Source organism: Homalodisca vitripennis, chromosome 3 (assembly GCF_021130785.1).
Source record: "Homalodisca vitripennis isolate AUS2020 chromosome 3, UT_GWSS_2.1, whole genome shotgun sequence".
Classification (NCBI taxonomy): Eukaryota; Metazoa; Arthropoda; class Insecta; order Hemiptera; family Cicadellidae; genus Homalodisca; species Homalodisca vitripennis.
Window position 1 is genome coordinate 16,588,789 of NC_060209.1, and position 26,539 is coordinate 16,615,327.

A 26,539-nucleotide genomic window follows, 5' to 3' on the forward strand; every position below is an offset into this window, starting at 1 on the left:
CATGTTACTAAATTGTTACTTTTGTTACATTGACCTGGTGTCCGTGGTGAATGTTTAAAATATCTTTCAGAGTCGGAGATGAATTGCAAAAAATAAGTGTGATGAAAAACCTGCCCATGTTAATCAAAGAAGACTTGACAGCATGTATGCAAAGGATCATACCACGAATGCAACAGGTTAGTAGTAGTATATAGTATAAGTAAACAAAATATACAGTGTCATGTAACTCTCTGGACAAAAGTATACAACTTTATTGCTCAGGTCGAGACAAACATATTTCACCATATGAATATGGGTCTCCGATGTTTAGTTTCCCATCTGTCTGTCTGTATGTGTTTTTTTTATTAAAACATTAATGTATTAAAAACCAATAAATTAAATTATACCAAATTTGGCTCAAATGTTTGTAATAACAAGGCCAGTTGCTGATAAAAATCATGAGTAGTATTTTCAAAATGGCAGGCATAAGAACTTTTAAACTTCAAATATTGTAAAAAAACAGCAGTTTTTCTCAAGAACTACGAGAATAATAGTTTTAAGAGCATATTATCACAAATCTGACTCCAAAATTATTTAAATCGAATAATAAATACCTGATTTAGAGCAGATTTATTGTGACAAGACATGGCCCACATTGAGAGCTGCTGTTTATTCAGTTTTTGTATTGTTGGCTATTCGCTGAGAACCTCAATGTGGGACATGTCTTATCTCAGTAAACTTTTGCTCTAAATCAGTTATTTATTATTCGATTTAAATAATGTTGGTGCCATTAGATTTGTGATAATAACTGTCTTCTAAAAAGTGTTATTCATGTAACTCTTGAGAAAAACTGCTGCTTTTCAGATTTTCAAAAATTTAAAAGTTTTAATGGCCACCATTTTTGAAAATACTAAAGACAGTTGATAGTTTTTTTCAGTAATTGGTCTTGTTATCATAAACATTTAAACCAAATTTGGTATAATTAAACTTATTAGTTTTTAAGACATAATTTTTTTCTAAAAACGCATACAAATAGACAGATGGGAAACTAAGCATCAGAGACCCGTGTTTATATGGTGAGATATGTTTGTCTTGATCTGAGCAATAACATGGTACCTTTCTCCAGAGAGTTACGGGACACCCTATATAATAAGTGGTGTATAGTAGATAGTACTCTTAAAATTATTAAGTATTTATCAGACTAGGCTAATGCGAGGATGCTTATGTCTCAAATTATGAATCGAATGATGAATTTGAGATAGGTGAAAGCTAAGGACTAGTGCTCTTTTGTAATATTTAAAACTATATACAGTTGTGATAGGTTACTATATACACGTGAGAGGCAAGCTTATTTAGATGTATCTACTTTCTCTACAGGAGCAGGTAATAGTCAAAGATATATACTTGTAAGTTTATTACTTAAAATAGGATTGAAAATAAGGCAATTACAGAGCACGACTGAGGCATACCAGATGAAGAGTCACGTTAGCAGAAGAAGATGAAGGCAGTTTTGTTCACCCTGAGAACATGGGCAGGAAGACTGGGTTGTGTTTGATAAGATATGGGTCACCAAAGATAATCTAGAAGGCTTTTCTCTAGAAATGGCACTTGTTACATGACATTGCTACAACAGATCATAGGAGGACAGTTGGTTTTCAGATATTTCGAATGTTATGAAATATAAATGTAGTACAGGTCCATATAAGTATTTATTATTTTTACAATTTTATGTTTTGGTTTTAATTACTAAAGTAATTTTACATTATAAATGTAAAATTGTGCTCCTACGATTTCTAAATTTTTGTATCATAATGGAAATGTTTTTTGATTTGATTTGATTTTGAGATTATTGTAACATATAACAACGGTAAATATCGAAAATCCTGTTATTCTTTTAAGGCATCTATTGTCAATAAGTTTTAAATGAACAATTTTACAACTTTGAACAGATTTGAAGTTTAACTCTGTGCTTATCTAGCTACTACATAGCTTTTTAGTGTGAACTCGTTTTTAAACTTATGAAAAATTTCAATATTGTTTCTTATTTAATCTGTAGCTTTACACCAAATCTTATTGACCTACTTTAGTTGCGGTAAATAAGAACAAATATGACATAGATACGCTTGATACAATCACTTCTTGCAGAAAAACTATGATTATACTTGTTTAGTACAATATTAACACCTAGAGTTAGTATGATAATAATACTCACATTACAGCTATTTAAGATATAAAGTTTGTTGATGACAGACTCTACCCCATGGCACCACCGAGTACAACATGAGGAACTAACTTACAATGACATATGATTATACTTGTTTAGTACAATATTAACACCTAGAGTTAGTATGATAATAATACTCACATTACAGCTATTTAAGATATAAAGCTTGTTGATGATAGACTCTACCCCATGGCACCACCGAGTACAACATGGGAGCTTGCGATGCTGTGAGGACAGTAGCACGGCAGAACCTCATGTCTACCGACAACTTCACCAAGGTCTTCCTCCAACATATCCTTAACTCCTTGGAGAGCCGTGACACTGGTATGTGTGTTTACTAAACTGAGTTGGTCTCTCATGAAAGTATTAGATGTAAAACGTTGTTATAAAAAAATGAGTTAATCATAAAAAAAAAAACAGATCAAGCAGTAGCCACAGTGTTGAAATCATGTAGATAGACAAAGAATTTACTATTCAGATACTGGGTAAAAAAAATGAAAATTTGTTTTAAGAGGAAACAATGAAATACAATAGGTATTCTAAGAAAAAGTTTCTTCCAGCGTTTAGTGGCATTACGTTACATGATAAAAGTCAAATGACTTTTTACTCAGTTTGTTTACAAATTTGTTTATTGTATGATTTTCGTGTTAAATCTTGGGTACCTAAGACTAATTTTAAAATGTTTTCTTATGCTCAGCCAAATTCCATGAAGTGACATTTACCATCATCATATAGGAATGAAGCTTCGTGCAAAATTTTAACCCTTTGAACCCCAGACCAAAATATTGATGGTGGGAAAAACGTACCAAAACTATCTGCCCTAAGAACTACAGAGAATCCCTGGAGCAGAAACAGCTGTATTGCATACTGTTCGTAAAAAATTAATATTTTTGCTATTTTTCATGCTATTGTCTTGTATTACACACCAAAATGTCCAGAATGAAATTGTGTACACAGAAAAAGTTTAGTCTGGAGTATAAAAAAATTGTTTAACAACATTAAAATAACTTTAAAATATATGTTTATAGTTTTTTAGGTAAAAAAATAGATTTTAAGATTTTTTAATTCAAAAATAAGAAAAATGTTTACTATGAGCACCCACATTTTATTTTTCTAAATTTAGTTCTATGTATGTACAAAAACAATTATATTGATATCTCTAAAGATAAAGATTTTGCAACCGCGATCTCACTGAGGCCGGTTGGTCATTGTCCAGAGTAGGCCTAGCGGCGGCGTTACCGCGAGAAGTAGATATCTGACTAAATGGCATTTCTTCGTCATCTGAGTCCAAGATAGTTGGCCTATAGGTAGGATCAACATCAGTGTCATCACTGAAAATTTATGAGACGTCAGACCAATCGTCATCTGATAGGTCAACATCCAGTTGTCTGTCCAATTCACTGGGGTGATTTACAATGTTGTGTCACTCATTGTTCACAGAACTGATTATTACTATAAGATTAAAACTAAAGAAAAAGTGACTAAAAACAGTCCTCAATTACAACATTTAACTCAATTCACATGCACAAAGACAATAATACGTAACATTAGACCGCTTTGTAAACAAATACAGCTGTAGCAACAAAGAGTAATATATTTTTTTGAGCATAGATGTTATTTTAAATACACTATGTTACTAACAAGAATTTTTTTATTTTACTAAAATACTCATAAATATGTATTAATACTCGTAAAATAAGTATTTTACTGTTTCAAATAAATATGTATTAAACGCATATACCATGGTGACGATATTACGTCGCCCGGGGATTCTCGCATCTTCATTGGTGACGATACATCATCGCCGCGGGGATCTGATCTTTGCATATTTTCTCGGCGACGACATTTCGTTGCCTGGGGTTCAAAGGGTTAAATCTATGGGTAAATTTGTTTTCAAGACAGACATACAGAAATGCTATTTTCATAGTCTCTTAAGTGATAGGCTTCTCTAAAGCTCAGACTCCAACCTCAATTCACATCTCTTATTATGTAAAAAAAAAAGCGCAAGCCAGCAAAATATATGAACCGGTTTTGTCTTAAGAACAAGTTGGAATACAAATTTGTGTCTTTCCTATTTGATATCTATGTTGAAACCTGGCTTTGCCCACTTTACCACATAATATGGTGACACTTTTATTGTATCAGAAGTTATACCCACATCATACACATTAGAAGACTGTGAACATTGTGATTTGTCTACCAATGTCACCGTATTCATTTTATTGTTCTGTTATGTTTTGGCAATTGGCATAGTTTACAGTGTTGCTCATAGCTTCACTTTGGTAGTGGCTGAGATTTCTGAATTGGAAGTACAGTAGCAAATTTCATAGTAAAAAAACACTGATCAACAGTTTTTTCTGATTATTTTTAATTAAAATTCTGTAGTACTAGTAATGGAATAAACCTATGAATGTTTTATTGAAACAGTGCTTCTGCTATGCCATATACCAACCAAAACTTATTGCTCAACACAACCTATATGTTATGTTTATATACTCAATAACTCTTTAAAAAGCTTACTTTTTTATTTTTTTAAATTGAAATTTTAATTTTACAGGCCAGTAAAATATTGTGTGTTGTAGAGTAAATGTAGAATAAATAAGGTAAAGTTTAAAAAAATTTAATTTTCTTTCAGTTGCAGCAGATGAATGGCTCAACGTCTTATTGGACATAATAAAAGTGTTGCCAATAAACGTGCTTCACACTGAGGTTAGTAAGACTGTTGTATTTAACAAAGAAATTCAACCGAAAAATTGATTTTGTTGTACAAAACGAATATTACGTTACTACGGGGCAGGGTAACTGTGTAGAATTAGTTCCAGATTATCTCAAATTTGTTGCTTTAAGATTAATAATAATAATTTAACTCAAATTTATAAGATGGAATGTTAAATCTATGTATATATGTAGCCTATTTGTTGTACAAAAAATGTATAGCACACTTCCAGATATAATACAACCTATCATATCCAGCCCTGCGATGCCCAGCCTGCTCACATATGATAGTGTTTTGTAATCGCAAGCTTTGCAATCAAAAAATACCTCATGGTCAAGCTAGTGAGGCAGGGGGGAAGTAGGTTGGGATTTTGTTCCCCCTTACCAACCATGGTATTTTTAGAAACAAATGACCTTGTTGAAAATGATGTTAGTGCTATTGAGTTAGCATTCTAATTTGCATTGGGACTGGTTGTAGTAGCGGATTAGTTTACTATTTTTTTTATCAGTAAGTTAAGATCTGAATTTAAAATATTGTACATTGCTGAATGTTTCATTAAAAAAAAGAGTATATTGCTGTGTTCAGTTTTATTTTATTGTACATATGTCATCACGAAAGTTAATAACATCCAGTGCATTAGTGTAGTTTAGAGTTTAAAATACAATACACTTTTTTGTATCATTTTATAAATATTATAAATGCGGAAGTTTGTAAAGAATGAGGTTCGGATGATTATATATGTTTTTATTTCAGATTTATTTTAGAACAAAAAGTTTGTATTGCCTTGTTTGTAAAATATTTCTTGTTCTCTACATATTATAAATAACACGTTAAAGTTATAATTTAAGTGAACCTAAGTTTATTTTCTGGAAGTTTTTCGTATTAATGTAACCACATACTATCAGAAATTTGTTTATCCAATACATGTTCAGTCCCTATTATTTCTGTTATCACAATTCCATATCAGGCCTACCCCATCACCCCATTAGGCCTGATATGACAGGCTGTACTGTTCTTGATAGACAAAAGGTCTTGCAATTCCAAAAAGTTCTAGGCAACCATTGCTTTTAAGCTTTTGAAGACCAGCCAACGATATATTGTTATAAGATAACTATGTAAAAAATACCGGCCAACTATGTATAGTTAACCGATATCTACGTGAAAAAGACCAGCTGGCTGTATACAGTTGATATGACGACATTGTTTGAAAAGACGTGTATATTTTGTGTATTTAATGTTTGAGGCCTTGAAGTTTGCCTGAGAAGCTTAGCCGATATAATTTTATTCTTTGTGCAAAAAAGGCCTAATGGATGGCTAGTGAATCTTTTAATTCTCTTTGTTTGTCGTTCATTCCCAGCTGGCAGAACGGGCGGGTTCCTGTGTTAACGTGCTTTGTTAAAAAAATCCAAAGAATCATTAATTTTTGCTGAATTTGTCTGACACTTTGTGTACTTGTGCTCTATTATACATCGATTCCAAATAACAATGTTAAAATAGTGAAGAAATTTTTAGTTTAAAAAAATCAAATATTAGTAAAAACAAAAAAATATATATTGTTATTTATTTGTGTGTCACCTTGTAAAGGTATTGTAAGGTTATTCATATACTTTCTTTCTTGTAAAGGGATCTATTCTAAGAATTTTGATCCCAAAAAGGTTAAAATATCTTTTGTGGAACTGAAGATATGGATATTTTTTTAACTTTAGAAAATAAAATGTTTACTCTGGGGTTTTTAAGCAAACTTGGCTTGTAAATGTGTACCGTTAATTGGTTAATTAAATTTCATATATTGTAAATTTCACAACCTAGTCAGCCAGTATAATTTAATATTATTTTTATCCAATGTTCCGGAACTAAATTATCGGCGGAGTAACTACCTAATTGGCACGTGTATGAATATTTTCTTCTAACCCTTGATAGCAGCCCAACTACGTGACCGATCAGACCTCGCGCGCCTTGTCCGCGAGTTCACGTAGCTGATGTATCTCACGTGTTGTTTGAGTAGATGGCTACCACTTTCCCAACTTCTACTCCTCTTCTAGAAATAACCGTTCTTAGACTACAGCTTCAATGTCTCGTGGCCAAGACTCCGACACCCGGGTTGTGAGTCTACATATTGCGAAGGGAAGTGAAATCTTATTGTTTTATAAAGTAAAACATCTAGGCATAATTCCATAGAACATTGGATATTTTAGGCCCACCTAGCAGATATACTTTTTTTAGTTCAATGTATTCTAAATGGCAGCAACGTGGCATTACATACTTTTCCTTTACCGTCTAAAAGTGCTGCTTGTAAGTTTTCATAATTAAACTGAACTTATAAGTAAACTTTGCAATTCGAGTATTTATTACTACGACCTCAGAAGTCACCACCCCCATGTGTTATCGTCAAACGGTACAACATTTTTCCCCAGTATGAGTTATGTTGGTTAGGTCTTCAAAGTGTTAAATATTGATTGGGCAATTTAACACTTGAAATTAAATTAATGAATATATTTTGTTACAACTTTAGTTTGTAATATTGTAGGATATTACTTTGCATAAGACGCTAGAAATATTGTAAATGGTGTTAACCATATACCCAACTTTATATTGTTACTTTGAATGTAATAACAAATATTTTGAAATTGTTTTGGTGCTTCAATGTCTGACATGGATGTACAGGTTTTGCCGATTGCTGTCAACAAAGCGCATATCTCCAAGCCTGTTCACGTCCGAGTAACCAGCTGTCGCATCCTCGGCCATCTTGCTCTCTCGTTTTCAGCTGCACAGTGAGTTTACATCATTATACAACTGCTCTTTAAATCGTGTTTTTCTCAACATGTTTTTTTTATTTGAAGTTTATTTTTGACGATGGAAGGATTGTTAAGGAAACAGGATTTTTCCGGACATTGGCCATCGTTCAGTGAAACAAAAAATCAGTAACACTACGTTTCGAGATCTGCAATCTGATATCTTTTTCAGGTAAATAACTAACCTAATACATAATTAGAAATTGGTTAAAATAAACAAATCATACCAAAGCGTCATGACACTCCTAAGTCAGAAATGCGTAAACTTCACTTATAATTAAAACTGAACAACAGAATACAGGTCACAATACGTCTGCCTGTATGATTGTGGGCTACAGTGACCAAGACGTTTGGAATGCTGTTAATAACGTTGTCGATGCCTTTTTCTCGATGTAGCAGTCGCTCATGTTGGAGAGTCCACAGACCAATTTAAACCGAACGATTTTAGAACATCTCAAAGCCACTGGGTCAGGGGGTCAATGTGGTTTAAAAAATCGATATTGAAGTCTCCAAAAATCTTCAAAAAATTGTTGCTACTACCATTTGGAGATCTGTATAGAACAATGACAATAACTCTGTGCATGGATCTTAAATCGCTTTTAACTCCAGCGACCTCACACCTTACCCTTTAAAGTGCTTGCCAATTTATAGCTTTCAATTCTGAAAAGTCCAACTGTCTCAGGCTTGAAATTGTGTTCAGAAATAATAAATACATCATGATGCAGTTCGCCTGCCATTAGCAACAATTCAATGGATAACTTTGAAGAATAATTTTAAATTGTTGTTCCTTTTGGTTTTTTGTTTGTCATTTTTCGAATATTGAGCCTCCGGTTCTGATACCTTTATCGCGTTCGCTAAACTTCACACTATTGAATTCTATTTTATAAACTTAATATGAACTAGTTAGGTTTATGAAACATGTGTTTACCAAATCATCATCATTAATTGGTAATTCACTTCATGAAAACTATTTTATTAGTCTTAACTGTTCAAGATGCTACTCAAAAAGGAGGTCAAGAAGGGTGAAAGAGGCTTCCTTCCTCTTACAATCTTGTACCCACACCAACATGCTCAATGAATCCAATATATCTCATTATAAAATAAAAATTTCATTAGTACTCTTTATAATTGAATTATTTTAATGTGTTCCAATATAAATTTGTTTACCTTGATAAGTTTTTAACTCATTTTTACACTTATACGTGGCAGTTACTTCGAACGGTGAGTACATGGCCATATCATGTGATTCGAGTGTATCCACTCTAACCTATTGTCGCAAACATCCACTTGTTTGTATTTTGTTTCTTTGTTGCTGATCACATTTTGTTTGTCACTTGAATACATTTACTACTTTTATTGGACTCATTTAAAGCATTCGTATTATGTTGGTTAGTGACAGTTTGATTTGATGTATCCTCCTTTAGAGAATCGTCAATCATCCGAGCCAAAAAGTGTTTCTCAGATTTACTCATGTGGAATCCATGGTTGGTATAATGTTGTATTTCCATGACAGAAGTGTTCAACAATGAACAGTTCTCTAAAGCATCTGCATGGCCTTTAAGAATGTCATTTATATCTCTAAACTTATCATTTACATCTCAACCTATCTACTTTCTTAATCTTGCCATTCTTTGTTCTCTGCAGCCTTCCTACTTATCTGGTACTTCCCAAACATAACAACGTTTAATTTATTTGTAAGGTTTGAGATGAGTAGTAACTCAAAAGTATTATAAACCCAGCAGGGATCACTTCTGGCTGGTTTATACCTTCCAGTTGAACCTACCATTGGGCACAGCAAAAACCGATGTGTCACTTAAATCTGGGCAACCTTATGGATGTCCAGGAGAGGCACATCACTAACTGCAAATGTCGAGATTCTGGGGTACAAGGGCAATTCAATAGGTCTAGTCTACTGCGGGAGATGACTGATGGGGTTCCTACCCTAAGTATCAGATATTCTTGCTAGCCTCAACAAGGGTGTGCCACCCCCTGCCTGCTTTGACTGGAGAGTCTGGTTCAAAGCTGGCCTCCCCTTCTCCCGAGGGAACATGACTTTGAGATAAGTGCCCTAATTCTTCCTCATGGATCTCGATAGGACGGGCCCCTACCCCTAACCTTACCCATCTTGAATATCCTGTCACTCCGGAAGCAGTGCTGAGTTTCTTACAGGACTAAGTGCAATTTATAAGTTTCTTGTCCTATGAGAACAAAAAAAAACTCAAAATTATTATTGGAAGAAATAAAGAATATACTTACTTTAACTTTTTAACTTCATAATTTTAACTGTTTTGTGGATTTTAACCTAAAGTTACAGTTAACAGTAACAGTTAAACTGTTTATGGTACCTGTTAACTTCCAAAGCTCCAGAACTAATGTTATAACTGAATAATCTAATTGAAAACAATAGGTACGTTCAGATACTATATTTTTAAATCATATGGTTAAAATAATTATATAGGGAGCAGGAGTAAGCTTGTATATGTTTATTAGCCATATACATAAAATTGGTATCATGCCAACCATATCTTAAGTCATTTGAAGCTAATGAAAGATCATGCTCAAAAATAGTGTTCTGACTTCCAGAGTCAAGAGAGACATCATCCCCGTGGTGATCTCTCTGTGTCAGGATGTCTCCGGAGAGGTGCGAGCAGCCATGAGCAAGGAGTTGCCCAATCTCGCATCCACTTTGGGTCTGGAGACAAGCAACTTCCTGCTGAACCATCTGCTGGACCTCGTGTCAGACGAAGAGGTTTTTGGTCCGAGAGGCTGCTGTGGAAGCGGTGGCCTACATGTTGCCGAAGTTCCCCCCGGGTACGTCATTTGATGTACATACGTTCTGTTCCTTTGTATACTATTAATTTCTTTTTAAGCTTGATACTAAAAAATTCTAAAAATCCGTAACATTTACAAGTTTGTGAAGTTTTCAACAATTTTGTGCACATTATGAAATCGATATGCTCACAAATAAAAATAATACTATTTTAAATCTATGTTACTGATTTTATTTAGTTTGGTTTTTTGTCCAGGCAAACAAGCAACTTGTCCTCGGAAGTTCTCATGTTGAATGTCTTGTAACCACGTATTGAAATTGTGTCTGGTCATTAGCCTACCAATATATTTTGTCAATATTAACTAATGCCTCATTTTTTAAAAGTAATTTTCCTTTAGGATGGATAGTCATTTTTCCAATTTATCTATAAGGGTAATAAACTCCAAGTGATCCACATTTTATAGAGGATAAATCTAGTAAACTCTAATTTTCTGTACTTTTTCCTCAAATAAAGAAGCTAGGCAGTTACCACAGGTTAACTGCAGGAGATATCCTCACTTCATACAAGCAGACTGGACTATTGAGAGAGTACAATTATCTGGTTCCGGTTTTGTATATGTGTGTGAAAACCACATAATTCCCATGCACATATGTGTGAAAACACTCTAATAATATTTCCAAATTGATATTACTCTTGCAAACCAGTAAAATGTGTGCAATGGCGTAGCTGTAACATATCCTAATAAATATTTCTTAAAATATTGTGTGAATAGTTTTATGCACCTCCAAAGTATTCCAATTTCTTAACAATAAAATGTACTTAACTTTGATAAACCTACTTAAAGATTTCAAATAATATTCAAAATAGTTAATCTCTTATTGTGCGGGTGAGAAGATTTTAATCCACGGAAACGTAAAATATCATTAGGGAGCTGAAATATGCATCATATTTTAAATAGCGTGATCATTTAAATCATAATTGTTTTTAAAATTAGCCTAACATTTTACCGTATGTTGTATCTGACAAAATATCAATATAAACATATTCTTCATAGTTATCATATTTTCTAAGACAACTTACAGTTTTTGGGCATACATTAATAAAATTAATTCACAGTTTCGAGACTTGCTGACCTGGATACAGGAAGAAGTGTTAGGATGTATGCAATGAAATCTAGTCAAAAGTAAACATTACCTTTAACCGTAGAACTGGCAAAGTTGTAATTTACAACACATTTTTTTTCCCACCGTGAACTAGCAGAATCGTAATTTGCTGTACATTAGACATCGTCTGCTAGTTATGTTATCTTTTGAACAATATTCATTTAAAGCGTAGAAAACCATATCATTGTAATCGGCAGATCCCGCACTTTATTTTAATGTACTCACTTTTATGTATAAAATGTTTATTTATATTTTACTGGCCAACTAAACGCTAAAGATTTCTTAGACAACTGTTACTGTCCAAGTCAACTGGATTCTGCTCTGTTGAGTTCTTCATTGTTTTCGTTCTGTATTATGAATAAGACATTTTCTTTATCAGCTTTACAACCCAGATATTTAGTATATTTTGGATTTAAAGTGATTAGTGATTTCTATGGGCTGTAGAAAATAAAAATGGATTCTAGAAAATAACAATTTCAACTTCTGAGCACGATACTTCCATAAATGTAACAGTAAACCCAGTTTTTTTCCTCTATAATAAACTGTATTTTGTTTTGGATAAAATGATATACAACACCTTAGGTTTTGAGTAGTAATTGTTTTTGCAGTTAATTTTTTTTTTAACTCCTTGCAATGAGTTATAAAGGCTAAAATGCATGCTAGTTTGGAGTGCCGATGGCCGAGCGGTCTAAGTCGTTGGACTTTGGGTCTGAGTCAGAGATAGCGCAGGTTCAAATCCTGTCTGTGACCTTTGCACTTTTTATCAGTACAATCAACCTTGTACTGTATCGACTCTCCCCCTTATTCTGTTTGATAAGATCCTCACACAGGCCAGTGGCCCATGGGGACGGACAGTATAAGGCTTAAAAGGGGAAAAAAGTTCCAGGGTTAAAAATAAGTATAAAACATTTACCTGATTTTCGATTTAACCGAAATATTTAATTTCAAAACCCTACAGTTTGTTTTTGCACTACCAGACCATAGTGTCAATAGTTTACTCCTCACATATTACCTGCTTAAAGAAATCAGTCTACTGCAGATGTGAGATACGGTTGAATAAAAACGATTATACTGCGGTCACTACTGCCCTTCATACCCTTCCTTTCCAGTTCCCTTCTCAAAGATGGTTTTGTTGCTGATGTTAAACATGTGTGTTGTAACATTGATTTTGTGGCATTAATTAAATTTGAATGTCTTTATTGCAGACATATTGAAGAGTACAATCATACCACTTACCAAAAAAGTATTTCCTGATATCGTGAAGAATGAAGATGGTTTATTGGTAGTACTGACTAAAGTTTATGGGCAGTATGCTGTCGGTTTGAAAAGTAAGTATTTTTAATAAACTAAGTACTATATAATACTTATATGGACACACTGTGTTTTTAAATTAAAACCCTCCTAGTAGTGTATAGATAAGGGTGGCGGCAGCAGTTGGCATTATATTTAATGCTTAAATTACGATGCAGCGTACGTCTTTATACCTCAAAAAACGTATATTATATATGAACTTTATCTAGATTGTTATGCCCTCTTACATAAAATAGTTATAAATAAATCTAAAAAATATAGCATGTAACAAAACTTACTTCAAACTTAAAAATTTCATGTAAAACACAGACAACAGTTTTTATTTGTAAATGTTTTTAAAATGTACTCAATAACATTATGAGAAAAGTATAAACATTAACTACTAAATGGTTTTAGTACAATAATCTTTGAAAAATAGACTTGGATTTGAAGTAAACTTCCTTTCAGTGCATCACTATAAAAAATTTTTTGATCTAGAAAAATTAATACTGTATTAAATCTGGTTAGTTTTTTTATGGCCTTTCATAAGGTGGTACCAAAATAATTCTTTAACAAGATTAAATATACCAAGAGTTGGTTAAAATTTGATTTTTTATAAAACAATAAGAACGTTTTCTTCACTAAAACACAGTGATTTTTATTTGTGTGTAAAAATAATTGAGTATTTATAATAGTATTCATCACTTCATTGCACAAAAACAAAAAAGAACTATGAAGGTCTGTTTGTACAATAGTTTTTTCTTCGTGCAAATTTACAGAATAATGGCTGGCACATTATATGCATATGATTTGGAGAGGTGGCTGCAGCACTCAAAGGGTCAATCCTTATTTAATTTTTGCACATAAACTGTACTAAGAAATGTTTATAAACTCTTATTTTGATATTGTGACTTACAGTTACCAAGAAAACAGGAAATCATTTTACAATGATAGTTGAAGTGAACACAGTAGAAATACTCATAAGTATGCTCAGATAAAAGACAGTGTGTACTCCAGCTAGGGTTTGTGTGTAGAAATTTGAATAAATAGTAAAATCATACTAAGACTGCACTATCTGTCATGAGTCTTCTCTTAGAAAATGTATGATGTTGGAGGTAACATTTCTTGATTGAGAAGAAATGAGAAATGAGAAAGTTTATTGTCTTTAAACATAAAATATGCAATCAACAAAGTCATTCTATGCTAAAGCTTAAATCCCACTATTATATATTGTGTACATTAACAAACTTGTCTAGCGGGCTTAGTCAATGTTACAGGTAACAATTATTACATTCTTTCATCAACCAGGCTTAGCTCTAATTTAGCTAAAATTAAAAAATTTAACAACGATATAACAGAAAAATTTACAAAAGGATAAATTGTAATAGATAAATTATTAACAATTAAATAAATAAACAGGGGGTACTACACTAATTTTAAAATCTTAAGGTACTAATATCACAGGCCAAATAACTTTGTACAGAGTAAAACGCTTTATCTTTGAGCCAATGTTCTAAAACTGCCTTAAATCTTTTTAATGTTACATGCCATGCCTCTTGAGGCAGTTTATTGAACATCTTTAATTTCATAATACAGTGACTACTTCTAGTTTTTTCTAATTTTATTGGTAACATTTCTATCATATGGTTTTTCCTAGTAGGATATCTGTGAACTTCTTGTCTAACCCTGAGTGTTTTTAGATTTTCTTTAACATCAACCAAGCAACAGTAAATGTATAGGCTAGGTAGAGTCATTATCTTTAAAAAGAGGCTCACAGGACTCTCTTTCTGGGACATTTTTTATTACCCTTAGGGCTCTCTTTTGCCATATGAAAACCTTTTGAGAACCACAGCTATTACCCCATAGTGTAATGCCATATCTAAGATGAGAATGGAAAAAGGCATAATAGGTAGTAATTAGCATATTCTTTGTCACAGAATTCAAAAGCTTACGTAAAAGAAATGTGACTCTAGATAATTTTTTTGCATAACTCTTGAATGTGTTGGTCCCAGCTCAATCTACTATCTAGGTGAAGTCCCAACAGTTTTACAGGCTTTACATCTTTATAAATATAGTGAGTCAAGGAAAAAATAATTTTTTCTGTTTTGTTACTATTTACAACAAGGTTGTTTGCTTCAAACCATTCTAATGCAGTTTCTATGGCTTGTGTTTCGTCCTCAAGCAGTATATCCAAACTTTTATTCCAGCTCAAAAGCGTAGTATCATCAGCGTATAAAACTGATGGGCAAGGTAAATTAAAAGCTATGTCATTCATTGATATGATGAATAAAAATGGTCCAAGGACAGATCCTTGGGGGACTCCCGCATTCACACCTTTAAAACTTGATTTTTCTTGGCCCTGGACCACCATTTGTTTTCTATCGTTAAGGTAAGATGCTAATAAATCAAGTTCTTTATTCTGTATTCCATATGCAAACAGCTTTTTTTACTAATAAATTTTGCGAGATACAGTCAAAAGCTTTTGTCAAGTCAATTAAAGTAGCAGATGATATTAATTTGTTCTCAAAATTAAAAATAACTTGTTCCACAAGTTTTTCTACTGCTTTTACTGTATTTCGCCCCGGTATGAAACCAAACTGTTCATTACAAAAGAGGCTATTTTCAGTAAAATAGCCGCTTAACTGTTGCTTAATACAAGACTCCAATAATTTACTAAAAATGGGAACCAGAGATATTGGTCGATAGCTTGATGAGTCATTTTTGTCTCCTTTTTTAAATATTGGAGTAACTTTAGCTATCTTAAAAGAACTGGGATATACACCTTTCTCTAATACCCTATTAAAAAGAAAATGTAGGGGGCTCTAAGATTATTGCAATAATTTCTTTAACAATAAAGTTTTGAAAACCCATAGTAGTCTTCACTACGAGATGTACTTAGATTTTGCACACTTTTTAAAATATCAACTTGTCTAATTGGTTTCCATTTAAAATGTTTTCCATCCTCAGAACAATTTGTGACATATGTATTTACATAATCAATGGCTTGATTCTCAGTTACATTTCTATTAGAACTACTTAAACCTAACTTACCTACTAAATTAACAAAATAATCATTAAACGTTTCAGAGTCAATAACACTAACTTGACTAGAGCTGTTACTACCATTGCCATTATTTGATTGAGCTTTAACTATATTCCAGGCGGCTTTACATTTATTTGAAGCATTGGCAATAAAGTTTTCATTGGCATGTTTTTTTTCTAAAGTTATTTTGTTTTTGTAAATTCTTTTTGCATCAGTATATGCTTCTTTATGTTTACTTTCATTTATTGTACCCTTACTGTTCTTGTATCTGTCATAAAGTAAAATGATGAATTCTTTCATTTTTTCAGTTCTGGTGTAAGCCATTTAATTCTTGGCCTGTTAGGATACTTTAATTTAACCTGTTTAATTCTACAGCATTTGTTATAAGAATTTTTCAAAACAGAAATAAAATATTCACTACCCTCTTCTACATCGGACATACAATATAGTTGCCTCCAGTCTCTTAAAACTAACATGTCTTTAAAGTTTATAATAGTTGTAGGGGTTAAATCTCTAATATTTTTATATAAATTGCTTGGATTATGAGGCCTAACTTTATTTGCAAGGAATAGACCATACAGCTTTGCAAACACAGCTGCATGATCTGACAAATCTGGTTCAATAACCTGACAATCTGTATTATCTTTGCTAATATTTGTAACAATATTATCTAGTACTGCATCTCCCCTAGTTGGGTTGTGATTCAAGCAATATAAATTAAATGATCTCAACAAATTCAGGAAAGACTGTGATTCTGAGGTTATTTTACCAATATCTATATTGAAATCTGCTGAAAGTATAATTTTTTTATCACCGTATTTTTTATTAACATGTAATAAAAATAGCTCTAATGAAATCAGAAAACAATTTACATTAGTGTCAGGTGTTCTGTATAAAGAGGCAATTAAAAGATTTAATTCAGGCAAAAATACTGCTGTTATTTCAAAACCAAAGTCATAAGCAAACATTGTTACATCTAAAATTTTACATTCAGTTTCCTGTCTGACAAATATTACGCTGCCTCCTCTTAACAAATGTTTCCTACAGTAACTATCAGCCAATCTATACCCACGGGGAGTGTACAGAGATATCTCTTCTTCACAAAGCCAATGTTCACAAATAGTCAAAATATCATAGCTAGTATTATCTAAGAATAAATCTAGTGAGTCAAGCTTATTCCTGATTGATTGGATGTTTAAGTGGAGTATACTTAAGGGTCTGTTGTCTTGTCCTGTTGAGAAAGTTATGGGTCCGTTGCCTCGAGGGTGTTGAGGTCGTTTCCCGAAGAGGGCTCAGTGCCGGGGGGAGGGGGCTGATCTCTACTGATGCTCAAGTTCAGAGCCTCCTCAGTAGTTGTCTTCTTGGTTGTCAGTTCCACAATTTTCTTTGCTAAGAGTTCAGCGATCCATCTTTTCCCCTTCGTATTGAGATGAAGTCCCTGCTGAGTATGTAGGTGTCTTCCTGCTTCACTTGCTTCTACACACATTACATTACTATAGTTTTGGCAGAAGTCTTTAATTCGCCGGTTTGTTTCATAAACTTCTCCATTCACACATGACCAATCGGCCAAATCATACCTCTTTGGAAGGTCCACCACAATAACATTAGTCTCTGTAGTTTTTTGTAGTTTTGATGTTAAGTTTACAAAAACTTCTTCCGCTTCATTCCTCGCAATGTCATTGGTCCCACACAATACAATCAGTACATTGTTTTTCTTTAATTTTTCTGCTTCTATATTTCTTTTATTTAGTACATCCCTTGCTCGACCACCTGGTCTTACAAACCCTACAGCTTCATGTGTTTCTTGAGCTTTGTTTAATTGCCAGGCAAGGTCACGGCCATAGCTGTCAGCACAGATAAGTATTTTGTGTTTTTTTGAGGTAAACAGATTTTCATTTAAGGTTTCACAATCATTCTCAATTGAAATTACATCCTCTTCTTCCTCAAGTAGCTTATAGCGGTTCTGTGTTTCAATAGCAAAAATTGAACCCGCTCTTGTAGACTTGGCATTGGATTTTTTCCCTTTTACAATTGTTGAGAAGGATTCATTTGGATTATTTTCAGTGTTAGGCCTACACATTTTGTTTTTCTCCATCATGCTTCTACAGATAGGCGTTGAATGAGGAATGGGCAAACTACGATCTGAACATCCTGAAACACTTTTGTTTAACTTAGGCCATACAGGTTTTTTAACTATAGAATTTAACTCCTGGACTTGTTTTTCTAGTAGCAATATAGTTTCTTCTTTATTTAAAAACCATTGTTTCAAGTTTTGAGCAGTGGGTTTTTGAGTTTTCTGATTTCTTCATTGGCTAAATTTAAATCTTCATTTAAAATTTGTATTATCTTATTTTGCGTTTCAATCTCCTGGGTTATATCATTGGCGATTTCTACCCTAATATCATTGACCTACCCTAATCCTCATAATATGTTTGTAGTTGGCTGCAACTCTATTAATAATTTTTTAGTTGCTAAATCCAATTTTCTATTAAACACTGCAACGCAGAATAATCTTTTGTAATTTCATGTTTAAAAAAATTTTAAAATGTTACGCACTTTCACTTTCCGTGAGATATTCAGTAGTCAGTTTGTTTTTTCTAGTACAAATTTAGTGGATTGATTTAAAACTTGTCCATTTAGTCCTATAAGGACCTTTTCGCTGCTTCTGGAGGGACAGGATATTCAGGATGGGTAAGGTTGGGGGAAGGGGCCGCCTCCTATCGAGAAGAATTTAGGGCACTTATCTCAAGTTATGTCCCCCCGAAAGAAGGGGAGGCCAGCTCTGAACCTGTCTCTCCAGTCAAAGCAGGCAGGGGGTGACACACCCTTGTTGAGACTAGCAAGAACCTTTGACACTTATTGAATGAACCCCACCATCTCCCACAGTAGACTAGACCTATAGAATTGCCCTTGCACCCCAGAATCTCAACATTTGCGGTTAGTGATGTGCCGCTCCTGGACATCCATAAGGCTGTCCAGATTTAAGTGACACATCGGTTTTTGCTGTGCCTAGTGGTAGGTTCAACTGGAAGGTATAAACCAGCCAGAAGTGATCCCTGTTGGGTGAATGCAATGGTTTACTGAAAACTGTGTTTATGTTGAGAAAAGTTGTTCTGTCCCTCAGATTACATGACAGTGATAGAGAAGAGCCAGTTTCTACAGCGTTACATCCAGATGTCCCAACTCAACTCCAACACTAGACGCAACAAGATCAACCCCTACAATCCGGTAAGCTTCACTGAGTACTACCTGTACTAAGGTGTAATTATCACCCATGTTAATTGTCTTTTATCGGGCAATATATAAATGTATAGAACAGTTCAAAGTTTGTTTAACCGGAAAGGATTTCTGCATGATTCATTATTCTTTAAATGTTCGATATACCTAATTGCTCTTTCTGTAAAATAAAGATTCTTTGTAAATTGTATTTTGAAGAGGTACCTCATAGTGTGATTAAATATATAATGTGTAAATAGAATTCTAGAAATTTTTTATTTTCTAGAGTAGATATGTTTTATTATGAAAAGTCGAGTTTATAATTTAGATGAAGTATAATTTATGTGTTCCTTCCAGATCAGAAGAGATCCACTTTAACCCTCTCCTGCTCGCATTGTTTCCAGGCGCTCACGGTGCTTCTAACCTTAATTAATTCGCTCTGGCGGTCGCGCTCGGTCAAAATACGCGGCGCCTCAACTTACACACGTTCTGTCATTGTAATTAACTATAATTATATATATATTAATATTATATAATTAATAATATTATATTTATATAATTTATTATTATAAGCACACGGACAGCTGGGCGCCGGTGGCGCGGGGTTGTTTGTTGCGCAGTTACTTGGTGAAGGTCATTGTCTGGCTCACCATCACTGCCACTGCCACTGTGATCACTCCGAACTACATCCTCAATGCCACCAACCACTTCACAAGGTTCTGATACATCACTGCACTCACTTGAATCGTCGCAATCACGACTAATAACGAGATCGATTTCACTGTCAAGAAGTGTACGACTACAACCCGCGATTGTTTCCACACAACTAATATAAATAGCAAAATAATGGAATAAATATACTGTAAAAGTAAAATAAATGGTCTCCTGATAGCAAACAACCCGTAGTAGTACAAAGTATTGCTACTCGAGAGCAGCACTTATCGGCTCTAGTAGATAAAGCAGTGCGTGCCGATTCATGCCTTGCGAGCGGGAGAGGGTTAACACCAGAAATGTAGTATCATTAACTTCCTCTAATTCAGTATCAAGCATAATTATAGTAATGGAATGATTTGATTTTTTTAAGTGTGTGTGTGTGCGTGTGTGTGTGTGTGTGTGTGTGTGTGTGTGTGTGTGCATGATAGCAGTGATGGAGACCTATTAATATTTATAATAGTTGTGTCATCAGCATAAACAATTTTAATTTTACACTGGGATCATGTTAGTAATGTCATTAACAAAGATAAGGAAAAAGAGAGGGCCTAGGATGAAACCCTGAGGAACTCTATCTTTTATATCGTTGATATTGAAATAAAACTCTGAGGTAGATTTTGTTTTGATTTTGTGATTTGTCCATACAAACTGACATCTGTTATGTACATAATTTGTTATGTACAAACTAATTCAAACACAGGATGTGGCTGCGTATACCAATTTTGAAAAGTTTTCTTCTTAAAATATCAAAATTAACAAGATAAAAACGCTTTGTTAAGATAAAAAAAAAAACATGCCCTTACTTAAGTTTTCGCATCTTCATAAAAACATATTGAAATTAACATGTAATTATGGCAATATGGTCAAAATCAACAAAGTAAACCTATTTGTTGTACTAAACACAATGTAATAATCACATACAGAAAAGGAAACCTTTTTTGTGTGAAAATAATCTTTTAATGGCTTACTGGTCTAAGATTCTACAGGAATAGATACCACAGTTACGTGTGAAAGAATTAATATCATGTACTGCAACTAATGAGATATTGGAGTTTAAGATCAGACTTTACTAGTGACCATTTTGATTTTAGCCCTATAACAACAGTGTTAAACTTCAAACAATTGTATGATTTTATTTTTAATTGTAGAGTGGTGGGAATTGTCTCATTTTAAATAAAATCAGTACGCCTAAAAAGATTTTATTATTAGCCTTTTTCAGTTTTTTACTAGTAATTTGTTTTTAAATCAAACTTTTGTATTTCATTGTTTAACCTTCCCGTGGTTTATTGATGTGTCTGCATAATTAACTCAATTAACCCTATGAACGCCGATTTAAATTTAGTATTTTTTTAGATTACGCTCATTTAAGGTGAAAAAATGAAAATGAAAATTCCTTAAAGCTAATTTTTAAAATAATTCCTAATGACTAATAACACACAAAAAAAGTAAATTTTACAATAATGTAATACTTTCAGTAAAATAACCACATTTTTTAATAATAATGGAATATTTCAATAAAAATCAAATTCTGGTTACAGAGTAATCAAATACACGTGATGAAAACTAGGATATGTACAAGAATAAAAAAACAAATAAAGTGTAATATGCTGAACTTGATTAGTTTATAAGTTCTGATGATAGATTTAGTCAGTTGTATGGTAAACTTCGAAACACAAATCGGGATGAAACCATGGGGTCTTGGGACATGACTTGCAGAAGTACATTGTCTCCTTTCGTAATCCATTTCTTGTACAAACAACACACCTCCTGGATCCTTGAGCTCTTTCCCCCATAAAATGTTGCTTGCTTTTTTCTTAAGGAACATTTAGAGTTGGTCTTCCACGCTTTCTTCGTAGTGTATGTAGATGTACTCTATCTGTTACCAAATCATTAACCAAACTTTTCCTAAAATCTTTATGGGTAAGTGGTTTTTTTCCAGCTGCTTCTTGAACATTTTTGTATAACAAGTAAGAGTTGACAGTGACCACTTCTAAAAGCCAAAAAAAAACCTTGCGGTACCCGTACGCCTCATGAACTGATAAGACGCGATAAAATGGTCGCTTCTATCAACTGCTCCCATTCTTTTGGTATAGTCTGTTACTACATCTGGTTTAGGGGTTGGAGGATTATTTGGCCACTTACTTTGTACAAGGCTCATATTACGTCTGCTCCCTTTTCCCTTCGTACTCAACATGTGCACGACCCTTTTATCCTTCCAGGACACGACCAATAAATCTCCTTTTCTTTTGGAGAGAACGTCTCCTTTCTTGAGCTTTTTACCATCAGCTTTCAAATTAGGAGGCATACCAACTCGGTTCGGCATAACAGAACCAGTTAAAACACACCCTAAATCAAGGAGTTCTTTAGCAACTTCAGGGCTTGTGTAGTAACGGTCTGTATAAACTTGTAATCCTACATAAGGGTTTTTAGGATCTTTCTGCAAGATTGACTCACAAAGCACTTTTACGATTTGTGTAGTCTTGAGAAGGGTAGAATTAGGGTTTGCTTCCCATAATAAGGTATAAAATTGTATATATACCCATTTGTACTGTCTGAAATTACAAATATTTTTATTCCAAATTTAGTGGGTTTCTGTGGATTGTAGACTCTGAAAGATACTTTTCCCTTGAAAGAAATAGTACTTTCGTCCACAGCTACATATTTACTAGTATTATAAAATAGAGCACACTTTTCCCGTATGTGATCTACAAATAGCTGAATCAGGTATCCTTTGGGTTTTGCATCGCCCTGACCTACTTCATGATAGAAATGAATGTTCAAAATAGGTTCAAAAATTCATTTTTCGAAAAAACATCGCTAAAAAATGGGATTCTACTATCCCATTTTGTAGAAAAGTATGCCTCAATTGAAGTCAGTGGCATCAAACCCATGTTTATAATAATGCCAATAAAGGCTTTGAAATCACAAGGATTTATATCTACCCATTTGTTTACTTGTGCATGAGGAGAGTGAGTGTTATCTTTTCGTTTGTTGGCATAAATATTGGTTTCATCACAAATAAATTGTACTATGTCATCATTCATAAATAATTCAAAATATTCTATGGGTTTGGTGTTGCTGTCAAAATGAGATGGTAAAACTGGACCATGATTCACATTGTAAATTGGTATACTTTTAGATGGCCCAGGATCATCATTTGTAACATTGATCCATACAGATGTAGGCGTAGGTTGAGCATTATTGTGCAAAGTAGGACTTCTTACCTGTTGCTGACATAGGTCTAGGCCTAATACTTGTGGTTGTTGAACATTCACATCATCATTATCGTCACTGTCAGTATAATTGTTTAAAAGAGTATCACTAATATCATCTTCATCCACATCATTATAAGCACTAGAAAACGTAGCATTCAAAACGTTAGCAACAAAATCATCATAATCAGAATCGTCACGGTGATGAGCCATAATTACACAACAGACAAAACAATAAAAACTGATTTTTAACACCTAAAACAGGGTAACAATAACTTTTTACAACTGTTTGTATAAGGAATGACAAAGAAAGAACACTTCCCAAAGGCACAATGCGTGCTCCATTGACAGTCGGTAATGGCGGATAGTATCGTCATCGGCGTACAGACGGGAGAGGGAAAACAGCTGCCAGCAACAAAAAAATGTATTGTTTAGCTACTGCGGCCAGCAGACAGCTGAAACTGGATTATTTGGTCAAACCAGTATTGTGTATTACTTAGTATTGTGGCTTATATATTGAGCTTATAAACTTCAAAAACAGTAATAAAATATATTTATATCGATCAGCGGATTATTTCGTCTACGGCGTGCTAAGGGTTAAAAGGGTTTATTGATGTTGCATTGGCAATTGGACAGTGTTGTCTTTAATTTGTTATAGCTTCAATCATACTTCACAAAACACGTTATATACGGGCAGGTCCGTCCGTACTCAGACCGGTTTTTTTGGACAACATTTCTAGGGTCCGCCACACTTGTACGGAGCGGGTAGCAGGACATGATGGGGCCCAGTCAAATATTTTTCCAGAGTCCGCCAAAGCTGAGTACAGCCCTGTATCTGGGATCGTTAGAAACTACAGACTATACTAAATAACAGATGTAGCGTTGAAATGCAGCTGAAAGATATGTCTCAGCTATACTCTGTTATGTTTGTTTACTTTTTGTCATGTTTGTGTTGTTACTAGTGTTGCTGTGGATATTTTACGTAAATATGGAGCCTTTACGAACAAGTGAGATTGATAGAGAAAATGAAGATGTGATAATTAGTGGCAGTAACGTACATGACCGATGCAGAAGATGTTCCGGAAACTAACTTGTTAGATTTTTCATCAGGTAGTGACAAAGACTATGTCCTGATGTCAACTAAACTGAAACATCTGATGATGAAATCAATAAGAGTAGCGATCCAAATACTACTAAGCCTAGTCCTGTAGCTCAAAGAATGCCTCGAGCTAACGTTAAAAAACCGTGGATTAGAGCAAATACCTTTGAACCTGATATAGATATAAGGCCTACGTTTAGGGTTAAGAGTTAGTTGGATGGAGCAACCCCATTAATCAAATAAAAAAATTGAAAATATGCTCACTTGTACATCCTCTAGCCACTAAGAAACTATAATAGGCAGACTGCACATGAGGTATTTTACATTATAATTTATTTCTCTTATCATTTTGAAACCTTTTTAATACATTACAATCATGTTGATGACCAGATTATCAGTATTGAAACTTAGTGGATTTGAATCTTATGAACTTTGTGTGTTTTCCTGAAATGGCAAATATATTGAGTGTAAAATCTGATTTACAAATGTAAAGATTATACGTTAGCTATTCATTAACTATCAACTATTATTACACATTACGCATCAGTTATATGGTTAAAACTTTTTAAGAATCTGTTCAATTTAGAATTTTATAAGTTATAAAATATTTTTTGGTATGATGTTCTTTGTAGATATACATTTCTTCATCTCTGTGACTGTAATATCAAATACTCTAAACTCAGTTTGAAGGTTAACATTACTCTAACACAGGATGTCTAAAGAGAATGAAGATAAGAAAAGATTAACAATCTCTTTTCCATTATCATACGATTGCAAAGATTCCACAGATTGCACCATACATAGCTGGTGAAATCTTTTGAGTACTGATCAGTTTTTAAAGTTTAGATTACAAAGTTTCTAGGTGAAAAGAAGGTTTTTAGGTATCCAAAGATAGTACTATTCAAGTCTCCATTCTCTCTCATCAAAGTACAAGACGACAACTTGTTTGTAAGGCAGATCGTGATGGACGAGGATGAGTTGGCGCTACGGCTCACTGAGTGCCGACTCAACTGTGCCTACAATTTTCCCGCCATGGTCCTGTTCTCCCAGGATCTCAAGCAGGAGCTGATAGATGCTTTGATCAGTGTCATGCGTAACCTAGCCAGCGACAGCTTCTGTCAGGTCCGCAAGAAAATAGCTTCGGGCTTCTATGAGGTGAGTTTCACATTTTCCCCACAGTTGTTATGTTCATTGTTTACTACATCCAAAAATTTCTAAGAACTTGTTCAATGGGTTTCCTTCGCTTATTATTTATTGTTTGATATAGTTTATAAACTGTATAATCATTTTCTTTATTTTTGCAACAACAAACATAGAAATGTAGTTGTTGTTTATCTTGCACATAGCAACGATGTTTTTAATGGGAAACATTAAGTAGGGTGTTTTGAATGGACATCTAAAATATAAATATAATTTTTGGTTATTTGGTTCATTATTATAATTGGGTCAGCATCAACCAAGTACGGGATAATAGGAACTGTGTGCTTTATCTCTATGCTATGAGGACTAAGGAGCCCTCTCTAACACTTAACCTCAGGACTCTTAACACTTAACCAGTATAGGGTTATGTTTTGGAGTCATTCTGTGAATGAAACACATCCATGTTAAATTAAAAGCTAAAACATTAAAGGAGTAACAACCTAATTTAATTTTTTCAACCAAAATTTACTGAAAAATGTCTTTTTTACAAAAAATATAAATTTTACATATGCAATGTTCTGGAAGGCCTCGTACCTAACATCCTCAAGAACAAACTCATGTTGACTTTGTGTTTGATCAGGTGATGAAGCTGATGCCCAAGTGGCAAGCAGCGCTCAAGGTGGAGTTCATCACGTTGCTCAAGGATGACATAGACATTGTTCTGGAAGGCCTCGTGCCTAAAATCCTCAAGAACAAACTAATGTTGACTTTGTGTTTGATCAGGTGATGAAGCTGATGCCCAAGTGGCAAGCAGCACTCAAGGTGGAGTTCATCAGGCTGCTCAAGGATGACATAGACATTGTTCTGGAAGGCCTCGTGCCTAAAATCCTCAAGAACAAACTAATGTTGACTTTGTGTTTGATCAGGTGATGAAGCTGATGCCCAAGTGGCAAGCAGCACTCAAGGTGGAGTTCATCAGGTTGCTCAAGGATGACATAGACATTGTTCTGGAAGGCCTCGTGCCTAAAATCCTCAAGAACAAACTAATGTTGACTTTGTGTTTGATCAGGTGATGAAGCTGATGCCCAAGTGGCAAGCAGCACTCAAGGTGGAGTTCATCAGGCTGCTCAAGGATGACATATGCATTGTTCTGGAAGGCCTCGTATCTAACATCCTCAAGAAC

The 26,539-nt window shown here is 33.9% G+C and overlaps 2 protein-coding genes across 2 annotated transcripts in view; both read left to right on the plus strand.

Moving 5' to 3' along the window:
* The window catches only part of LOC124356640 (DNA repair protein XRCC2-like), a 183,090-nt gene that overhangs the window by 32,727 nt on the left and 123,824 nt on the right, over window positions 1–26,539 (plus strand). The gene's annotated exons all lie outside the window — the stretch shown is intronic.
* On the plus strand, window positions 102–26,305 carry LOC124358095 (serine/threonine-protein phosphatase 4 regulatory subunit 4-like). Its single transcript, XM_046810388.1, has 10 exons — window positions 102–176; window positions 2,383–2,527; window positions 4,839–4,912; window positions 7,584–7,690; window positions 10,295–10,352; window positions 10,453–10,522; window positions 12,851–12,973; window positions 19,103–19,206; window positions 25,174–25,371; window positions 26,140–26,305. Exons 1-10 carry the CDS (start codon window positions 102–104, stop codon window positions 26,284–26,286), a joined length of 1,101 nt encoding a protein of 366 aa, XP_046666344.1. The 3' UTR covers window positions 26,287–26,305.